Source organism: Papio anubis, chromosome 5 (genome assembly GCF_008728515.1).
Source record: "Papio anubis isolate 15944 chromosome 5, Panubis1.0, whole genome shotgun sequence".
NCBI lineage: Eukaryota > Metazoa > Chordata > Mammalia > Primates > Cercopithecidae > Papio > Papio anubis.
In genome coordinates this window covers 90049912-90072048 of record NC_044980.1, presented here as the reverse complement: position 1 = coordinate 90072048, position 22137 = coordinate 90049912, and the positions used below count along the sequence as shown (strand labels likewise).

At 37.3% G+C, this 22137-nt stretch overlaps 1 protein-coding gene and 1 non-coding gene across 2 annotated transcripts; both read left to right on the top strand.

Annotated features, from left to right (window-relative positions):
* Window positions 1–220: 220 nt before the first annotated feature.
* RIOK2 (RIO kinase 2) lies at window positions 221–21884 on the top strand. The gene is made up of 10 exons (XM_003899952.2): window positions 221–392; window positions 4195–4333; window positions 5394–5510; window positions 5949–6124; window positions 9985–10073; window positions 11875–12066; window positions 14432–14524; window positions 15607–16131; window positions 18425–18521; window positions 20361–21884. Exons 1-10 carry the CDS (start codon window positions 327–329, stop codon window positions 20523–20525), a joined length of 1659 nt encoding a protein of 552 aa, XP_003900001.1. The 5' UTR covers window positions 221–326; the 3' UTR covers window positions 20526–21884.
* Window positions 7116–7277, top strand: LOC116275185. The gene has a single exon (XR_004184137.1). It is a non-coding gene; the product is annotated as a U1 spliceosomal RNA (small nuclear RNA).
* Window positions 21885–22137: the final 253 nt, after the last annotated feature.

Sequence of the window (22137 nt, the reverse complement as noted above, 5' to 3'; positions counted from 1 at the left end):
CAGCAAGTCCTGACAGATATGGAAAAAAAAAAGAGGCATATTGTAGAGAGCATCTACACTCCGCCAACTCAGTCATAAGGCAAAAATTACACAAAAATAAAACGTTCACTTGTTACATACTATATGCTTCATAAAACATACAAGTAGTTTTATTTTCCTTTACCAATGAGAACAGCACCTCTATCTATTAACAAGGACCTATAGTAAGACGCAGCGCGTGCGCGAGCCATCCAGCAGCTGTAAAGCGCTTAGAGGCCGGAATAACGACCTGCCTTGCGCTTTCCGGCTGTCGTGGGGGAGGCATCTGGGCTCGGACAGGGGCCGCCATGGGGAAGGTGAATGTGGCCAAGTTGCGTTACATGAGCCGAGATGACTTCAGGGTCTTGACCGCGGTAAGAAATCCGCCGTTCCTATTCTCCCTTGCCTCTTACCACTGTGTGACCTCTTCCTGTTCCTGCAAGTTTTCTGGGATCTGAGCAGGCACGCTCTGGGACCCAGGACGTGGCAGAAGCTGGGAATGGAGAAGAGAGCATCAGAGAGTTGGATTTTTTAAAAGGTTTTGTTTGGGACCTTACCTTCCCCCAGATAGGGCAAAGGTCCCGTCTTCTAATAATTTTCTTCTTTGCTGCTGCTATTCGCCTTGCGCGGAAAACAAACGCTCGCATCTCTGTGGCCTGGAAACTTCTCTGATCCTGAGCTTCCGACCAGCTGTGAAAGATTTAAGGCCCCTCTTAAGATTTGATAATATTGACTTCCCTACTAACAGACTCAGTCGCATAGCAGTCTTTCTGATTCATTCAGTCAACACATATTTGTCGGGTTTTTAGTAGCAACATTAGGAGGTTCACTTATTCAAACAGACAAGTGGAGACAGACAGATCATCAAGTAAACGAATAAGTAGGATAATGGATAAATGCTATGAAAATGATAAAGGATAATGGCATAGAAAGTATATGTATCTGGTGGAGAGGAGGGGCACGTCCTTGGTAGACAATGAATAAATATTCGCTAAATGAAAGAATGAATGGGGGAATAGTAGGAGCTGTGTGAGAAGGAGACAGCCCAGTGAAGTCCTTGGAAAGAGTTGGAGGCAGAGGAAGCAGAAGTAATAAGTGCAAAGGCCTTGAGGCAGAAAAGTGTTTGAAGAGAGGAAAGGCCAGTGTGGCTGGAGCAAAGTGAGACAGACACTAATGGTTGGAGATGTAGCTGGAAAAGGTGAGAGATTACGTACTACAGAGCCTTGGAGGCTTGGTAAAGAGTGTGGGGGTAACCACTGAATGTTTTTGATCAGGGGAGTAACAAAATCTGATTTTATGGCCTTAGTCGTATGGCACAGAAATTAATACATAGATCGAGACATTTGTACAGTGAAGCAGTACATTTATTTAGGAGCCGTTATCTTTTGGTAAAAAGTGAACCCCATGATAAGAACTACCTATATTGTGTAATTATGTTACAGGATATGCGATGTGAGTCACACCAGTTCTGGTATTATGTTAAGGCTTCAAGTGTTGGATTTTTAAAATTAATCTTAAATAGCACTTAAGGATTAAACTATCAAATGCAAAATCAGTGTGAAATTTGGAAGACAATATTTACTTTGTCTCTCATGTAGATTCTTCTAATCAGCTGGACTTTCTCTATGAAAACCTATCAGTTCTGAAAGATACCTTCCTTTCCTGCTTCCTCAGCACACTCATTCCTTAATGCCTCTGACAGAAGTAGGGGTCAAAAGTAAGAGTGTTAGAGGATGGGGGAGGCAGAGACAAAGCATGGAAAATAAGTTAAATTTAAAAGTTAAGGTTTTGGTGAGACATCAAAATGATGCCAGATTTATCTTCCAAAACATTGGCGCTGCAATATTTAAATTATTTGTAAAGCTCACTAAGAAATGACTTAGTCATTAAATATGACATTCTAGTCTCAGTTGAATCTTACCAGTGTTGGTACCCTTTCTTGGGCCTCTCTTCTCTTTTACTTCTTTGACTCCTCCTATATCAATAATCATTGTTTGACTAGCGGCCCTTAGCTTTCAATATGAACTTGCCCCACAATTCTGCTCCCAAATATTCCTTTTCTTCCATTATCTCTTGCTCAGTGATTGCATCCACTTCATATCTTCAACTCTCACTTCTATAAAATAATTGACAATTTTTCTTTCTAATTATAACTTCATTCCTAAATATAGGCCCCTTTCCAATTTTCTTTCTTTTTTTCTTTCTTTCCCTCTTTCCCTTCCTCCTTTCCTTCCTTCCTCCCTCCCTTCCTCCCTTCCTCCCTTCCTTCCTTCCTTTTCTTTCTTAGATGGAGTCTCACTCTGTCACCAGGCTGGAGTGCAGTGGCGCCATCTCAGCTCACTGCAACCTTCACCTTCCAGATGCAAGCGATTCTCCTGCCTCAGCCTCCCGAGTAGCTGGGACTACAGGCGCACACCACCACGCCCAGCTAATTTTTGTATTTTTAGTAGAGATGGGGTTTCACCATGTTGGCCAGGATGTTCTCGATCTCTTGACCTCATGATCTGCCCACCTTGACCTCCCAAAGTGCTGGGATTACAGGCATGAGCCACTGCACCTGGCCGCCAATTTTCCTTTAAACATTTTTATTTGACTCTTAGTGCTCAGACCAAATTCAATTTTTTTCTACCCCCTTTCTCTTTTCCCAAGCTCTATAAAAAATATATATATATATAATCTTAAAACTTGCTTTTCCTCTTCACTTGCAGTTGTGGCTTTCCATTCCCTTTACCCTTCCACATTTAATTGCCAAGCTCTCCCATAATACTTCCTGAAGATCTTTAATTCCTTCCTTCCAGTACCACTACCACTTACCCTGTTCTGGGTGCTCTTTCCTCTGAGCTGGACTTCTGTCTTAGTTCTCCAGAGTACCCCCTCAGATTTTGCCGTCTGTAAGCCAATTTGCATATTCCTGGTAGATTAATGTCCTTAAAATAACCTTGTTCGTGTGTCTCCCATGCCTAAACATCTTCAAGAGTTTCCTGCTTTCGTCAGGATAAAATATAAAAATCTTTGGTCTACATTTTAATGCCTTCTCTATCCTAGAAGTATCTTCCAGCCGTGTTTGCATGAACTCTATATGCTATCCCATCTGAGCTGCGATTGTACTCAGCTATTCTCTGTGGTCAGTACTTTCTTGCATATGTGCCATTTTCAAATCTTTTTCTTTCACTAATATCCCCTTGTCTGTTTGCTCTGTATGCCCACATCTTTTAAAAGTCAGTCTCTAGTTTTGTATCTTCCTTGGAACTGATCCCTCAGCTAGAAGTATTATTCTGCCCTGAGCTACCTTTTTAAGCACTTACCACTTCTTACCTTCTAATAAACTTAGATGTGTACCGTTTTTAAAAATCTTCATCATGAGATAAAAATTCCTCAGAGATAAAAAGCACATATATATATAAAATACTTTAAGTTCTGGGGTAAATGTGCAGAACGTGCCGGTTTGTTACACAGGTATACATGTGCCATAGTGGTTTGCTGCACCCATCAACCCATCATCTACATTAGGTATTTCTTCTAATGCCATCCCTCCCCTAGTCCCCAACCCCCTGACAGGCCCCAGTGTGTGATGTTCCCCGTCCTGTTACCATATGTTCTTCTTACTGTTCAGCTCCTACTTATGAGTGAGAACATGCGGTGTTTGGTTTTCTGTTCTTGTATTAGTTTGCTGAGAATGATGGTTTCCGGCTTCATGTCCCTGCAAAGGACATGAACTCATCCTTTTTTATGGCTGCATAGCATTCCATGGTGTATATGTGCCACATTTTCTTTATCCAGTCTATCATTCATATATATATATCTATATCCTCTACAATGCCTACATTTAGTACTTTCTCATTAAATACCTGCTTAATAAATATCTGGCACATCTGTAGTTTTTAAAGACAAATGTTTAAGTGTCATCAAGTATTTTAGCATTTACCAAATGTCATCAGTATGTCTAGCATTCACAGTTCCTACTCTTAAAATGGAAAGACTATATATATATATCAGTGATTAGATTTCAAATTGCAGTTTAAAAGTATTTTCAGAGACAGAAGTGATTATGTCTCAGAATTAGTTGGAGAACTGCATAGTCAGGAAAATTTCAAGGAGAAGTTAATTTCTTCACAGGGTTTTGATAGACAAGGCTTTGTGTTGATTATGATTATGTAATGATTCCTTTAATTTCAGGTTGAAATGGGCATGAAGAACCATGAAATTGTTCCCAGCAGTTTGATTGCTTCTATAGCCAGCCTTAAACATGGTGGCTGTAATAAAATTTTAAGAGAATTAGTGAAACATAAACTCATAGCTTGGGAGCGTACCAAAAGTAAGTATTTTGAGGCACCGTTTGTGATTTTTCAGGTAATCGGTTTCCACCAGAGCAAGTGTTCCAAAAGTCAAGAAGTAGAAGTTGCCAGACCAAAAAAGCATTAAACAAAGAACTGACAAAACATACTTTGGCCATATCCTATTAGTCAAAACAATCACAGGGCACACCCAGATCAAAGGAGGTGGAGAAAGAGTGGTAGTAAGAACATGTAGGATACTGCAGAAGAGCATGTAGGTACTGCAGAAGAGCACATAGGTGCTACAGAAGAGCATGTAGAGTACTGCAGAAAAGCATGTAGGTGCTGCAGAAGAGCATGTAGAGTACTGAAGAAGAGCATGTAGAGCACTGCAGAAGAGCTTGTAAGTACTGCAGAAGAGCACGTAGGTGCTGTGGAAGAGCATGTAGAGTACTGCAGAAAAACATGTAGAGTACTGCAGAAGAGCACGTAGGTACTGCAGAAGAGCAGGTAGATACTGCAGAGGGGTGTATAGACTACTGCAGAAGAGCATATAAAATACTGCAGTAGAGCATGTAGGTACTACAGAAAAGCATGTAGAATACTGCAGAAGAGCATGTAGGTACTGAAGAAGAGCATGTAGGATAGAGATATTGTGGCTACCATCTTTGGAAAATACAATCAGCAGTCATACCCTGGATCATTACTTCTGAAACCATCTGTGGTGAGGGATTAGTCTATCACATATCCTTCCTTTTATAAATTACAAAAGAAAAATTACTAGAAAAATGAAATGGATAATGGATATACAAAAACAGACATAAATTCTAGATCAAATTGATAAAAAAAATTTGAACTTAAATTCCTCCTTTTATCTCGTCACAAATACTTATAGACCTATCTTTAGGTCACATTTTGATTATCAGTACATTGGAGAAGAAATGCAAATTATAGGAAGAAATTGGAAACTTGTGAGCCTGGGTAGTTTATCTTTTTCCAACGAAGACTTTCCATTGTTAAATATTTCTTATGACTTGAACTTATGTGACTTAGTTGTACAGTGTAACTGAAATATGGTCTTTCTCCTTTGATTTTGTCTAGCTGTCCAGGGCTATCGGTTGACAAATGCAGGATATGATTACCTAGCTTTGAAAACACTTTCTTCTAGGCAAGTAGTTGAGTCTGTTGGAAACCAGATGGGTGTTGGCAAAGAATCAGGTAAGTGATAATAGTACTGTGCAAAGTATTTTCTTTGCTTTAGTTTATGTTTTCCCTTCAGAAAGGATTCCTCTTTTAATTTTCCCTTTTCTCTAACTAAACAGTAAATCGGAAAGTTGATTGGAAGCAATACAAATCAGAAAGTGCCCTTAATTAGTAGGTTACTATTTTCTCTCTGAAAGTCTATCATTGAAAGTTCATTTATACCAGGAATTAATTTTATTCTAATAACTCCCAAGGTATCTCATTATTTATGTGCAAATATACCAAAATCCAAAATTCAAAACACTTCTGGTCTGAAGGTTTTGGATAAGGAGGGATACTCAACCTTTATTAGGAAAAATGACATTTTTGAAACAAAATCAGAGAAAGTTAGAATTGTTTTAACTGATTGGAATACACTTGTAATAATGGTTGTTTTTGAAATTTTGCCTCTAGATATTTACATTGTTGCAAATGAGGAAGGACAACAATTTGCATTAAAGCTTCACAGACTAGGAAGAACCTCGTTTCGAAATTTGAAAAACAAACGTGATTATCATAAACATAGGCATAATGTGTCTTGGCTTTATTTATCGCGTCTCTCTGCCATGAAGGAATTTGCCTATATGAAGGTATTTATTTTATAGTCATGCATTTTTTAGCCAAATAATACATGTGTCTCAAAGGCCTTAATGACAAGTGTGATTCTGTTGTCCCCACATCTGTCTAACCTTAGACTCAATTCCTACAGGCAGACTCAGTCCTAAATAACTGTTGATTATTCGGGCTCTTTTCCCTTCTATGTTAAGGTATTTTAAATAGTTACGAATGCATAAGGGCAACACATTCTATAATGCTGACAAGATGGAAGAGCCAAAAATAATTAATGATGCTGTTACCTCACGAATATGTATGTGTGGATGTATATATGTCTATTCAATGTATATAGCTATACATATGTCTGTTTCTAATTGAAAACACCAGGCAATTATCATCTGTAGAAACCTCAGTGTCTCAGATAAGTTGGCTAGTTTTTTGTTTCACATAAAGGAACAAATATCATTTATAGATTTATATGTATATTAAAAATGGTAAAAATTGGCTGGGCGCAGTGGTTCATGCCTATAATACCAGCATTTTGGGAAGCCGAGGTGGTTGGATTACTTGAGGTAAGGAGCCCAGCCTGGCCAACAAGGTGAAACCCCATCCCTACTAAAAATACAAAAATTAGCCAGGCATGGTGTTGGGCACCTGTAATCCCAGCTACTTGGGAGACTGAGGCAGGAAAATCACTTGAACCCAGGAGGCAGAGGTTGCAGTGAGTGAAGATCGTGCCACTGCACTCAAGCCTGGCTGACAGAGCAAGACTCTGTCTCAAAAAACAAAAAAGGTAAAAATCTTTCGTTTTTAAGAGGTAAGGATGAAGAGAAGTGAGTTAAAGAGTACAAACATACAATTAGAAGGAATACATTCAATGTTTGATAGCAGAGTAGGGTGACCATAGTAAACAAAATGTATTGTACTCAGGAGATGAACACACTAAATACCCTGACTTGATCACTACTCATATATACTTAACAAAATGTTGTATGTACCTCATACATTTATCCAAATAGAAAAAAAATACTTAACCTGGCAGATGAAATGCCAAACTCTCAAAGATGGTTTTCTCAGGGTTAGGCCTATTCATTGCACTTCAGGTATGCTGATCCCTGCAGTTACCCCAAATATTGGAACTTGACTGCATATTTTGGGGTACTGGCGGACTACATTTGTACTCTCCCCTGACATTTAAAAAAAAAAAAAAAAAAACCTTTATTTTTAACTTTTTGCCTTCAAAATTAAGTTCAGCATATGTTTGTTAAATATAATAATATCCAAATTAAATATATTCAACAATAACTAAGTTAAACAAAAGGCAATATTGTGTTTTTATTATTCTGCCAGTATGATTTGTCATAATTTATCTTCATTTTTCAAAAAAATTTGAAGATTGCTACAGTGTGTGAACACACTGTTCCTTGAGGATTCAGCTTGTTCTTTGAGTGGGTTGTATACTTACATTTTCACTAATCATGGGAGATTTCTTAAGGCAGTATAAATTAGTATTACTGATACCATACATGTTAATGTATTTCTTGTTTTATACTAATAGTTTGTATCTTGTAATATTCAGTCAGTAAATGAGCAGCTTGGTAGGGATCATTTACACATTTTGCCAAAACTGTAGTAGGTGTTTTTCAGGATATTTATATTGAAGGTATAGGAATGGAATCTGGTTGCACATAAATGTACATCTTAAATATGTTGATTTTTCATAAGAGAGGAACAATAAGATAAAGATTGGGCTATAGCATGAGTTCTAGGTGATAGCACAAGTTCTAGACAAATATTCACAATCTTTGAGTTTATCACATGCTGTTGATCTGCCAGGGTATGCTCAAAATGGTCTACATTGAAAAAAAGTATGTAAAAACAAAGCAAAGAAAAATATCTGGGAAGTGGAAAGTTGTTTGGTTCTTGTTCACAGAAGGTAAGTGATAGGCAACCTTTTGAAATTAATTGCTGGGGTTTAGTGTGGGGTGAAGGAGTGGATGCCAAAGAAATAACCAGTACAATCTGTGTCTTAAAGTTGAGAAGATAACACAAACACATATGAAATAGAACCTTTTATTTATCTATTTATTTTTGAGACAAGGTCTCACTCTGTCTCCCAGGCTAGAGTGCAGTGGCACGATCACAGCTCACTGCAGCCCTGACCTCCTGGGCTCAAGCTGTCCTCCCACCTCAGCCCCCCAAGTATCTGGGACCACAGGCATGTGCTACCATGCCTGCTTTTATAGACAGGATCTTGCTGTGTTGCCCGGGCTGCTCTCAAACTCCTGGCCTCAAGAGATCCACCCACCTCAACCTCCCAAAATACTGGGGTTATAAGCGTGAGCCACCACTGCAAGCCTAAGAACAATTTTTTTTTTAATTACATACTGAGTTTAGAGAAACTTCAGTAAGTGATAGAATAGTTGATGGAGGAGGTTTCAGGTAGTGAGTGGAGCTGAGTAGAGCCATGAAGCTTGGGTATTATTTGACCCTAAAACAGTGCATTTTGGCAGAGAAGTGGTATGGACAATGACATGAATGTGTGTGAGCCCTATGTGTTTAGGTGACACTGAGGTGACTGTCCTGACTGCATTTCTTTGTGTGTACTGGAGAGAATATTGGGAGAACTAGGACTGTACAGGTGGATTAAAGAGTTTTGAAAACCAGGAAAAGTTGTTCAAACTGAAAAGAATATTTACAGACAATGTAAAATTTTTTGTTGTTGTTGTTGAGACAGAGTCTTGCTCTGTCGCCCAGACTGGAGTGCAGTGGCATGATCTCAACTCACTGCAACCTCCACCTCCCGGGTTCAAGCGATTCTCCTGCCTTAGCCTCCCAGGTAGCTGGGACTACAGGCATGTGCCACCATGCCTGGCTAATTTTTTTGTGTATTTTCAGTAGAGATGGGTTTCACCATGCTGGCAGGCTGGTGTCGAACTCCTGACCTCAACTGATCCACCTGCCTCGGCCTCCCAAAGTGCTGGGATTATAGACGTTGAGACACTGTGCCCGGTCCAATGTATATATTTTTAAATGGAGTATTAACATCAGCAGGTTAGTCTGGTATTGGTACATAGAATAGGTTAGGTATGATGGCAAAAGCTAGAACACCTATGGAGTAATGAGGTATAAATAACAAATGCCTCCTTACAAGTATATGTTGGTGCAAAAGTAATTGCAGTTTTTGCCATTCCTAATACTAGCATTCTAAATGTCAAAGGGCATAAATCTGAGATATTTTAAAGAAAGTAATAGCAGGGCTTTGTAAACAATAAGATTGAAGACAATAAGCACAGGGGAAAAGCTGTATGGAGAGTCTTAACATTGGAATCAGACAACAACAGTGTATATGTTTTTCACATAATAGGTTTATATTGCATATTGTGGCCTGGAGAAAAAGATTGGTGCCCTATAAACCAAAATGGCTGATCTCTTAGAATGCCTCATTTCCCAATATGTCAGAAGATGAGTATCTCCTAAATTACAATTTGTTTCCAATTTGAATATTTTGAGCACATTTCAACAAATGTCAGAGACTTACAAAATAGGAAAGGATATACCCCAAGAGACTGTAAGCTTCTTGGGGACTTTTTAACACTAATTTTAGATTGTTTAGAAACTTTTTAACACTCATTTTTGTAACCCCAGCACAGTGCATAACATTTTGTAAATGTTCATTTTTGGTAGAAAAGTGAATTCAAACTTTTGTTTAAAATTTGCTTTTTATGTATGGTTTATTCTGTGCAGTGAATAAATAAGCTATGCATAAATAACCATGTGTTAAGTATAATTTTATAAAGGATTGTGTGTTTTTCTGTGGAAAGGTATATATTTAATTGTTCTTTAAAGAGTAATGATCTGTTCATTAGCTTACACCTGTTTTGCAATGTTTTAGGCATTGTATGAGAGGAAATTTCCAGTTCCAAAGCCAATTGATTACAATCGTCATGCAGTTGTCATGGAACTCATAAATGGTTATCCACTGTAAGTGTTCATTATTCTTAAAGCCATGAATGCTGATAAATGAATTTAGGTTTCAGGGTTTTTAATAAAATTTTTTTTAGTTAATGAAATACTGCCTCTGGGAGGTTAAAAATTGATTTAAAGGAATAGACTCAAAGACAAATTAAAAACCCAGTTTCATTCTGACAATATGAGCTTTGTAATCTCTGTGATTCATTCATTCATTCCATATTAAGAGACTGTTAGGTGCCAGGGCCTTTTAGTCTCAATAGTGAACAAAACAAAATCCCTGCCCTCATGGAATTTACATTCTGATGGAAGGAGATGTGCAATAAATAACTAAAGGAAATGTCTGTCAATTGTTAGTAAGTACTATGGATAAAAAAAAAAGCAGAGTTTAAGAGAGATAGGAAGTACTAACGGGACAAGAGACTACTGTTTTATGTAAGGTGGTCGAGAAAAGTCTCACTAATAAGGTGAAACCTTACCAAATTTTGATTCAGATTAGCAGCTATTGGAGTGGGAGTATTTTGAGCAGAGAAGAGATGTGATCTCATCAATCAGTGATCTCAGTGTTTTCAGAGGGTCACTCTGCCTGCTGAATTAATAGACTCTGGGGAGACAAAGATATAATTTGAAGACAAGTTAGGAGGCCATTACAATAATCTAGGCAAGAAATGGTTGTAATTCTGATTACAGTGATAGTTGTGAAGGTGATGAAAAGCAGTCAGATTCTGAATGTGTTCTGCAGGTTGAACCAACATGATTTGGGATTGGATATGGATGTGAAGGAAGGAATGAGACAATGGTGACACCAAAGTTTTTGACCTGAGTAGCAAATTAACTGGAGGGAGAAAGCTACCTTGTACAGAAACAGGAAAGCTACAGGAAGAGCATTTTGGAGTTGGAGGATGGGACAGAATCAGAGATTCTATTTTGGACATGTTAAGTTTGAGATGCCTGGGAGTTAGAGAAGTCTACGTTAAAATCAGTGTATATGTGGTATTTAAACCATTAATCTGGATGCGATCACCAAGAGTGAGTCTAAATAAGAGAAAATAAAAGGTCATAGGATTGACCTTTGAGGAACTCCAGAATTTAGAGGTCAAGGAAAAAGATGAAGTACAAATAGAAAAGACTAAGAAGGTATGATCTATGAGGAAGGAAGAAAACCTGGAGAGAATGGAACTAATTGTCAGACTTGTAAATCAGATACACCATGTTGAAGATCCTGCATCAGTATATGATGAAGCTATGGAACTAATGGTCAAACTTGCAAATCATGGGCTGACTCATGGAGATTTTAATGAATTTAATCTCATTTTGGATGAAAATGACCATATCATCACGATCGATTTTCCACAGATGGTTTCAACTTCTCATCCCAATGTTAAGCGTTAAAAGTTAAGTGAAGAAATATTCAAAGAGGTCAACTGACAGACCACATATGATGAGGACTAAGAATTGACCTTTGGCTTTAGCAACATTGAAGTCATTGGTAGTCTCAACAAGGGCTATTGAAATAAGGTAGATGAAAGCCTGTTTGAAATGGTGTTAGAGAGTAGGAGGAAACAAATTGGAAAAGTTTGGTTGTAAAGATCAAAGAAAGGTAGTAGTAGAAAAGAGATACAGAATTGAAGCAGAGTGTGGCTATTTTTTTTAATAGATGGGGGATATTATATCTGTGTGCTGATGGGAATGAGAAGAAAACTGCTGGGGAGCCAGGGCATGGAAATAATATTTATGTTCACATGCATACATACTTTCGTTAAAATCATAAATGAATACAAATAACCTATATTCATGCTTAAAATACTTTCAGATGTCAGATACACCATGTTGAAGATCCTGCATCAGTATATGATGAAGCTATGGAACTAATTGTCAAACTTGCAAATCATGGGCTGATTCATGGAGATTTTAATGAATTTAATCTCATTTTGGATGAAAATGACCATATCACCATGATTGATTTTCCACAGATGGTTTCAACTTCTCATCCCAATGCTGAGTGGTATGTACATGCTATTTTTTTATTTTTATTATTATTTTTTTTTTCTGGAGACGGAGTTTTGCTCTTGTTGCCCAAGCTGGAGTACAATGGCACGATCTTGGCTCACTGCAACTTCTGCCTCCCGGGTTCAAGCGATTCTCCTGCCTCAGCCTCCTGAGGAGCTGGGATTACAGATAGGCGCCACCACACCTGTCTAATTTTTTGGTTTTTTGTTTTTTGTTTTTTTTTTTTTAGTAGAGACAGGCTTTCTCCACGTTGGTCAGGCTGGTCTCTAACTCCCGACCTCAGGTGATCTGCTTGCCTTGGCCTCCCAAAGTGCTGGGATTACAGGCGTGAGTCACCGCGCCCAGCCTGTACGCGCTCTTATTAATTCTGGATGTGGATGTGTTTGTTTAGAATAGAATCATTTTTTCATAATTTTTCAATTTTGTGATACTATTAGGTATCACAATAAATAGTATTGTGATACTATTTAGGTCTGTCACAGGTTTGAAGTGGCTAGTGTTAACGTATAACCACTAGAGTTTTCCCCATAAGAATTTGAATTTCTTTGTTGTAAACTGACAGACTTCGAAAGTCAAATTTTCTTAGATATGGAACCCTTTGTTCAAACAGACTTTTAGATGGAATCCCAATTGTTAAAACAGGTAAAAGTTGGGACTGAAGTAGGGAACCCTAGAACCACTTTTGCCTTTTTCTTTTTCTTGCTCTTCCATGATTGCCTCCAAGAGCATAACTCAGTAAGCTCGATGATCTGAATAAAAGTTGTGGTTTTGGACTGGACTCAGTTGTCAAACCAGTGATAATTATCTCTTGTCACTTTTAGCTTTTATTATTAGAAAAAAAATTCACATAAAACTTTATCTCTGACACAGAGCAGAATCACTATATACTGCAATAATCATATTCTTCCCATTCCTTATTTAAACCAAACCAAGTCCTGAAATAGGACCTTATCTTTTATTTGCTTGTGGTTCATGAATCAATTGAGTGTAACAGGATTTTTTTTTCTTTCTGTTCCAAGCTTTATGAGAAACTTCTTTTTCCTAAACTAACAACTAGTATCACTTATATAATAGCGTATATTAGTTCTTGCAGAGATTGAGCTTGAAGTAGTTTTGTTAAGTGAAGCTTGTCTTCATCCTGGTTTCCAGTAGAAAATGTCTGTACTTATGCTACAGAAAGAAATGTCATTTGAAAACAAATTTTTAAAATGTTTTCAACAAAATAATACTAAAAGATTAATGCCTGGCACTTGGGTGATCAGTACTCTTTGGATGATGACTAATCACCATTTTTATTAATAAGGAGTAACATAGTCACACAATAAAGGAACATTTAGGAGCCCCCAGAGTGTGACAGATGATGACATTCTAGGTTTAGGCTGCATCGTCCTATGGGGAGATGTTGTGATTTAATTTCAATTTTTATGAACCAGTACTGAGGCCAAGGAGCTGTGCTAATTGCTAGAGACTGAGATATAAATAAGCCCTATATATGCTTTAGAAGATGTTACTGTCTTGTAGGGAAATGTAAACGTATATAAAATAGTCTTTTTAAAATATATTAATATTTTTCCCGGAGTGCCCTGTGAGCAAAGAGGAGAGGCATTATCTTCCTGTTTCCAAACTCATCTTTCTCAAAGAGATAGTCAGTTCCATGTTATCCTGTCCTTAATTCTCCCTTGTCTGGAAATCTTCTAGAAAATTGAATCTCTTTGTGGTGATTAATCTGCTTTATGGTGGCCCATAAGGCAGCCTGATACTCAGAAATTATTCTACTTTTGGTCCAGATTAACATGTCGTCAGATTATTTTTATAAGCTGTAGCATTATTTATCCCTTTGAGTATTATTGCAAATCGGCCAATGGATAACAAAGAGCCGTAAACATAACTCAGTAGTCTCCAAACTTAACTATTTAATATTAATATCTTTTTATCTTCAGATCTTTCAGTTGGCTAGAGGTTCTAGTGAGTGTTGCTGATGGGAAGCATAGCCAGACTCAGGACAAGGAGAATAAGTGGAAACCTATCCCTAAACCATAGGCCCGTAATCTTATTTCCTGGGGTTCACACTCATCTTTCCCTAGTGTCTCTAACTATATACCAGTAACTATGAGAAAACCTTGACTTTCCTAACCGTAGGAACTGCATGGCATTGACAGTTTATATCCTTGAGATTTCCTTGGATTTTAGTTTTTCAAACACACTGGTAACTCATTTGTATCTTCTTTTCCTTTGTGTAACATCTTTTATCTCCTCGTGTAAGGAGCAGCAGTACCATTCACCAATAAGGATATTGTCATTGGCTAATAAGGAAAAAGGAGCATTAAAGGCTACATCATAAATGATTCTTGCTTTTGCAGGTATTTTGACAGAGATGTTAAATGCATTCGAGATTTCTTCATGAAACGTTTCAGCTATGAAAGTGAGCTTTTTCCAACCTTTAGGGATATCAGGTTTGTACTCCCCATTGCTTTACATAATAGTTTAAATATCTGGACTGTGTATTTCTAAAAATTAACATTTTCATCTAAAAAACTTTTCAAATTTTGACATATAGTCACTGTTAGATGTCATTGCTCTGTAGTACATAACTGAAACTTAAAAACTTGAAAATACCTGCATTTGGTCCATTAAGTCACTGCTGTTGAATTTTAGAAAGGGAACATATCTAGTTTCTTATAAACTCAAGAACTTTTATTCTATTTTGGATGCTATGTGAGTAACTCATTCATAAGGAATCACACCAAACGTTCATTGAAATTTATGTTTTTCCTTTGTCGGGACCAGGAGGTATCTTTTTTTTTTTTTTTTTTTTTTGAGAGGGAGTCTAGCTCTGTCGCCCAGGTTGGAGTGCAGTGGCCGGATCTCCACTCACTGCAAGCTCCGCCTCCTGGCCTTACGCCATTTTCGTGCCTCAGCCTCCTGAGTAGCTGGGACTACAGGCGCCTGCCACCTCGCCTGGCTAGTTTTTTTTTGTATTTTTTAGTAGAGATGGGGTTTCACTGTGTTAGCCAGGATAGTCTCGATCTCTTCACCTCGTGATCCTCCCGTCTCGGCCTCCCAAAGTGCTGGGATTACAGGCTTGAGCCACTGCACCCGGCCCCAGGAGGTATCTTTAATTGATTCTCAAGACATAACTATTATGTACATTCTCAAAACTCAGTTTTCTCATATTTATTTTATACACTTAACATATTTTCTGATCTGGGATGAGTCACATAATCTGAAGGAAATCCTTAGCACCCTTTGAAAGTTAATTTACAAAGCTAATAAACATAAGCTGAGGTTTTTATAACGTTTTTATTTATATTGTTGTTTTTCAGTTATTTTATTCTTAAAATTACAGCCAGCATATACCTTTCATATTTGTATACCTGTGTCATTTAAATACATTTTAGGAAAGGAAAAAATTATTTTTAACATATAAGCTATTAAACTCACTTGAATCATAATTTATCAGAGTAGTAGATATTTACTCCTCTTAGATAAACATTTTTTCTCTCTTTCAATGCTTGACACTTTTTTTTTTTTCTAGGAGGGAAGACACTCTTGATGTGGAGGTTTCTGCCAGTGGCTACACAAAGGAAATGCAGGCAGATGATGAACTGCTTTATCCATTAGGTCCAGATGATAAACATATTGAAACAGAAGAGAGATCTGAATTCTCATTTTCAGATGGAGAAGTGGCAGAAAAAGCAGAGGTTTATAGGTCAGAAAATGAAACTGAACAGAACTCTCTAGAAGAATCAGAGGGCTGCTATTGCAGATCATCTGGAGACCCTGAACAAATAAAAGAAGACAGTTTATTAGAAGAGAGTGCTGATGCACAGTGTTTTGAAATGACTGAATTCAATCAAGCTTTAGAAGAAATAAAAGGGCAGGTTGTTGAAAACAACTCTGTAACTGAATTTTCCGAGGAGAAAAACAGAACTGAAAATTACAACGGGCAAGATGGTCAGAGAGTTCAAGGAGGAGTCCCTGCTGGCTGTGAGGAGTATGAAGATGAATGCCCTCATCTAATTGCCTTGTCATCATTAAATAGAGAATTCAGGCCTTTCAGGTATAGACTTCTGTCAATTGCTTTTTAACTTTAGTCTTGAGACCGATACTTTCTTAGATTCTAGTAAATGAGCGTTTTTTTCAAATGATGTGGCAGAATTGTATTCTGCCGCCTTGATGTATAAAATGAAAGCCAAATAATTTTTTGTTGTTAAAAACTCAAAATAGCTTCCTGTTCAGTTGACCTGATTCTAGGCAGCCTATTGACTAAATTTCAAGTAATTCTTCCTTAAAATACAAACTGATGGCTGGGCACAGTGGCTCATGCCTGTAATCTCAGCACTTTGGGAGGCCAAGGCAGGCACATCACCTGAGGTCAGGAGTTTGAGACCAGCCTGGACAACATGGCAAAAGCCTGTCTCTACTAAAAATACAAAAATTAGCCGGGCATGGTAGCCTGTGCCTGTAATCCCAGCTACTTGGGAGACTGAGGTAGGAGAATCACTTGAACCTGGGAGGCGGAGGTTGCAGTAAGCCGAAGATCGCGCCACTGCACTCCAGCCTGGGTGACAAGAGCGAAAACTCTGTCTCAAAAAAAAAAAAAAAAAATACAAACTGATGACTTTCAAATTATTATAGGTCTCTGGATACATTGATCAGGTTTTAGATGGATGAGTTATTCCTCACATATTCTCCTAATTACACATCTGATGTATGTTTGAGTTATGTAAAGGCATGTAAATATTAAAACATGCAATAAATGTACTTTCTATATGAAACATCTGCAGTGAATTTTCTCTGGTACCTTGAGCCTTCTGTCCTTTGTTCATGTGTAGTTAAAATTATGTAATGATACTATGTTTTCTTTTACGAATTTTTTTTTTTTTGTAAATATTAATCAGGCTCAGCTTAGTTTAGGAAAAGTTCTAAAACTTAATTTTTGGATTTGGGATAGCTTATTCAGAATCAAACTAGTTTAACGAACTACTGGTTTTATTTATTTCAAAATAGTAATGTGACAATTAAAATTACTTCAATACATTTATTAAACATTTTTCAGTACATATTTGGGCTTATATCTTAAGCCTACCTTTATCTTTACAGTTTTATTCATGAAGCAAAACATAAGAATTTTGTTCCTTTTTCATATAGCTGTGTATCTGTGTCACAGGGCTACTTCCATTTAAATAATAAACTTGGAAAATTAAATCAGAAGCTTAAAAGGAAAAGAATCAGGGGTGACAGAGGCTCAGGATTTTGAGTGATTGTATTAGACTGGATTCTTCAGAGAACAGAAATGGAGATTTATTATAAGGAATTAGCCCATGGGGTTATGGAGGCTGAGAAGTCCCAGGATCTGTAGTCAACAAGCTGTAGATGCAGGAGAGCCCATGGTACAGTTCCAGTACAAATCCAAAGGGCTGAGAGCCAGAAGAGCCAATAGCGTAAGTTCCAGTCCACATTCAAAGAAAAGAGAGGGTCTATGTCCCAGTTCAAAGACAGTTCTCTCTTACTCTGCCTTTTTGTTCTGATCAGGCCTTCAATGGATTGGATGAGGTCCACCCACACTGGGGAGGGCAATCTGCTATACTCAGTTTATGGATTCAGAAACACCCTCAAAGACACACCCAGGTTAATGTTTAACCAAATATCTGGCACCCTGAGGCCCAGTCAAGTTAACATGTAAAATTAACCATCACAGTGATAGAAGAAAACCTACATAGGATTACATGGTCTTTTAAACTCAGAGTGGGAACAATAATTTTGTTCTCACTCTCTGGATACATGCTGGGCAAAACTTTCATTCAGAGTAAAAGCAAAACAGCAGATGTTGCTGAAAAATATTAACTGTTAGGAGTTATGAGTTTTTATACATTCCATATATTGAAACTTTGAGCCATGTGAAAACATTCGTCTCTAGGTTGCAGATTTTCCTACCCTAGCGGAGCTGACTATCATGAGTACTGTCTGTTTCCATTATATCTTCTGTTGTTTGTGAAGGTGGAAAGAGTCTCAAAAATTTAGATAGGGAGAAACAGATTTATATAGTTCAGTGAAAGAAGAGGAGAGGATTATTAGAAAAGGGAAGATGAATTGTGGGGAAGTGATAAATTTCAATGGCTAAAGCATTCTACTGTTTTTAAATTTTGATAGTGACTAACAAAATGCTGGAAAATGAAAATTGTTTATATAGAACTTAACAGTAGGTAGTTTTATCTTCACAGAAATTGTAAGATATCTTTCTGAAGTATTTTATGTCTTCAATTTTGCTGCATGCAAAAAATAATATAATCAAATGGGATTCATTACATTATACAAATTAACTAGATACATTGTGGGTTTTTTAATTTTAGAGATGAAGAAAATATGGGAGCTATGAATCAGTATAGAACAAGAACTCTGAGTATCACTTCTTCAGGCAGTGTTGTAAGCTGTTCAACAATCCCTCCGGTAAGTAGTCATTCAGCATGTACTGAATGTTTATTACATCACTACTGTGATCTGATTGCCTTGTCTCATTAAACAAATAATGTATGCTTTTCAGATCCAGATTTCTGTTGATTGCTTTTTGAATTAAGTCTTGAAACCAGTACTTTCTTTGATTTTAATAAATGAATGTTTCTCAAAGGATGTGGCAGAGTTGTATCCTGCCACTGTCATGTGTAAAATGAAAACCAAATGACTTTTTGTTGGTAAAACTCAAAATACCTTCTTTTTCAGTTGTCCTTCAGATTTTAGGCAGCCTGTTGATTACATTTCAAGTAATTTTTTGTTAGAATACAAACCGATGACTTTCAAAAAATTAATGTAGGTCACTTGATAAATTGATCAGGTTTGAGATGAATGAATCATTCTTCATATGAGCTGAAGATTAATGAGCTTGGTCACTGTGAGGATTACAAGGTGTATAAGACAGCCTCAGACACTTGGACTTATATGTTAATGGTATAACATTTTTTGTTGTTGTTTGCTTTTTGTTTTTGTTTTTGTTTTTTTTTGAGACGGAGTTTCGCTCTTGTCATCCAGGCTAGAAGGCAGTGGCGTGATCTCAGCCCACTGCAACCTCTGCCTCCCGGGTTCAAGCAATTCTCCTGCCTCAGCCTCCTGAGTAGCTAGGATTACCGGTGCCTACCACCATGCCTGTCTAATTTTTGTATTTTTAGTAGAGACAGCATTTCACCATGTTGGCCAGGCTGGTCTCAACCTCCTGACCTCAGGTGATCCGCCCACCTTGGCCTCCCAAAGTGCTGGGATTTCAGGCGTGAGCCACCATGCCAAGCCAATGGTATAAAATTATAAGTACAGATTTGATCGGGCACCATGGCTCAGACCTGTGATCCCAGCACTTTGGGAGGCCGAGGTGGGAGGATTGCTTGAGCCCCCAAGGGTTTCAGGCCAACCTGGGCAACATAGCAAGACTCCATCTACAAAAAATTTAAAAATGAGCCAGGTGTAGTGGTGTACACCTGTGTTCCCAGCCACTCAGGAGGCCGAGGCAGAAAGATCACTTGAGCCCAGGAGGTTGCAGCCACCGTGAACTGTGTTCCTGCCACTGCACTCCAACCTGGGCAACACAGCAAGACCCTGTCTCAAAAAAAAAAAAGAAGACCCTTGTTCCTGGCTTTGCAGCGTTTTGCAGCTATCTTCTTTTTTAGGAGACAAGTTGGATGATACAAGGTTATATACAGTTATTAAATGGCAGACTATAGTGTTTCAGAGAAAGAAGAGGTCATTGTGAACCCTATTTCACATTTCTTATTCATTTTGTAAGTCATATGCCATGCATGGTATATCTTAACTAATAAGTAATTTTAATTTATGATCAAAAGAGATATGAAGACTTTTCCTTGGGTGATTGCTACCATCAGGTCATTTCTACAGCTGAAACTGTGAAGGCATTCTTGGATATATTGAGCAATACTGAATGCTTTCAAAAATAATTTTCTATTACAAAACCTACTCTGAGAGCCTTTTAACCTAAAAAGCAGAGGAACAAGCAGTTTTCGTCTTGTTTTTCCCATCAGTTTTCATGATGGACCACTAGGTGGCACTATGGTAATTTTTTTAAAATTCTGCCTATACACTGTATTTTTTCTATGTAATCTGTATTTCTGTTTGGAATTTAATTTTTCCTATATAACAGTTTCTATATAGTGCTTTTGGAAAGTACTATATAGTGTTTGGAATCTTAAAAATTCATGCTCTCAGTATATAAATAGAAAAGGTATTAGCAGTGTACTATTTGAAATGGTTCATTATTAGTAATGCTAATTTATGAAATCTTTCCAGGAACTGGTGAAACAGAAGGTGAAACGTCAGTTGACAAAACAGCAAAAATCAGCTGTCAGACGTCGATTGCAGAAAGGAGAAGCAAATATATTTACCAAGCAACGTAGGGAAAACATGCAAAATATCAAATCAAGTATGGAAGCAGCTAGCTTTTGGGGAGAATAATATATTTAGGATCTTGGATATGTTTAATATATTTTTAAAGTTACTGTAATTCCCTTTTGAGCCCTCATTTGTCTTTTTTGAGCCAAGGTTATCATATATTAATAAATAAATAAACTCTCTTTCATCTATAAATTTGGGTCATTCGGTATGTGTCTTGCAAAGAATAATTATCTGCCAAAGCAGTCCATGTTTTCAAAGTAATTTGGGTAACTAAAATAAATAACTTTATTAGAGATATTTGCATATTTTTAAAAATCTAAACATTTTTGTTGTTTTCTGTTTGTTGAGGATTATATGATACAATGCACATAAAGCAATTGGAACAATGTTTAGCACATTATAAGCATTCAATAAAACATGGCTATTAGAATCATTATAATGATTCTGAAATTCTGCCGACAACTTCGTTGCATTTTGTTTGGCAACTGGAGGAATTCACTGCCTTATTTTTCTTTAGAAGTAAAGATAAGCCTTTGGAAGTAAAGATAAACCAGTAATGTATAATTTGCTTAATTGATTAATTAATAATCTGTTTTGTGCCACTTACATTGGTAATGTGGTCATGAGAATGGAAACTTACTTGAGATAGTCCACCACAATTTTTCCAGTTGGCAGCTTGTAAGCAGGCCTGAGTATCAGAAGAGTTAGGGGTGGGGGAAGGTGGAGTAGAATGAAGAATGAAATGTTCTTTCTCATATGCTTATGTAAGTGGGTCTGGAACATGTTCTCACCTCGGTGTTAACAAATACCTAATTCAGGAAAGAAAATACATAGCCATGGTCCCTTCCTCAAGGACTTTATAATTCAGTGAGATGTAAAGATGAGTGCTTAAGTGTATGCACCTGATTATTGTCTCTTCATTGCCACATAAGCGGGAAAAGGGGATCACTTGCAGCGAAAAATGGCCATTAGATGGCAATATCACCCCACCGTCACCAAACAGGATTACTTGAATCCCTAATTATGTTCTACCAGAGGGAATATAGGACAGACTTTTCCAAGATTGATCAAGACAGCAGATTCCCTTTCACCTTTGCCAGATTAACTCTACTAGCTATTTGCAAGACCTGTCATTATCTAATAAATTGGTTTAAATATATAGAAGCTAGAAAATGCCAATTCCTGTTCCCTCGAAAATTAGACATTGAAATATTTAAATACCCCTGCTTTGCATTTTAGATATATCTTTGAATTCAGGTATTCATTTTGTATATATAATCTCTCGACTTTTAAGCATTTTTATAATGTAAAGTTGAAAACAGCTTAATAGAACCACAGGATGTTTATTTTGGAATCATTTTCTTATATTCAGAGTGATGAAAGCAAATTGGGAATAAAGCCTTATCCTGCTCAGCTTTACCTAATTGACTCAGTTGATTTTTGAGTATCTACTACATAAAAAGCCCATTGCTATTAAGAAACTCAAGACAAACATGATTTTTACCTCTAATAGCCTAACATTTCATGTGGGCCGAAGAATAAATTGTTCCAGTCAAAAATGGAGGCCTTACCTCATTTGGGCAAAGATTGTTGCTAGCTATTGAAGATTTACTAATAAATGATCTGTTAAGGAATTTAGTTTTTTCTGAATATGTTGTTTTGGTTGTTGAAA

What these genes read in the sequence shown, in the direction of transcription:
- RIOK2 (XM_003899952.2), top strand. Translation starts at nt 327, where the DNA reads ATGGGGAAGGTGAATGTGGCCAAGTTGCGTTACATGAGCCGAGATGAC. An exon ending in ACTTCAGGGTCTTGACCGCG is followed by an intron (nt 393 to 4,194) that starts GTAAGAAATCCG and finishes CTTTAATTTCAG; the next exon opens with GTTGAAATGGGCATGAAGAA. An exon ending in CCAACCTTTAGGGATATCAG is followed by an intron (nt 14,525 to 15,606) that starts GTTTGTACTCCC and finishes TTTTTTTTCTAG; the next exon opens with GAGGGAAGACACTCTTGATG.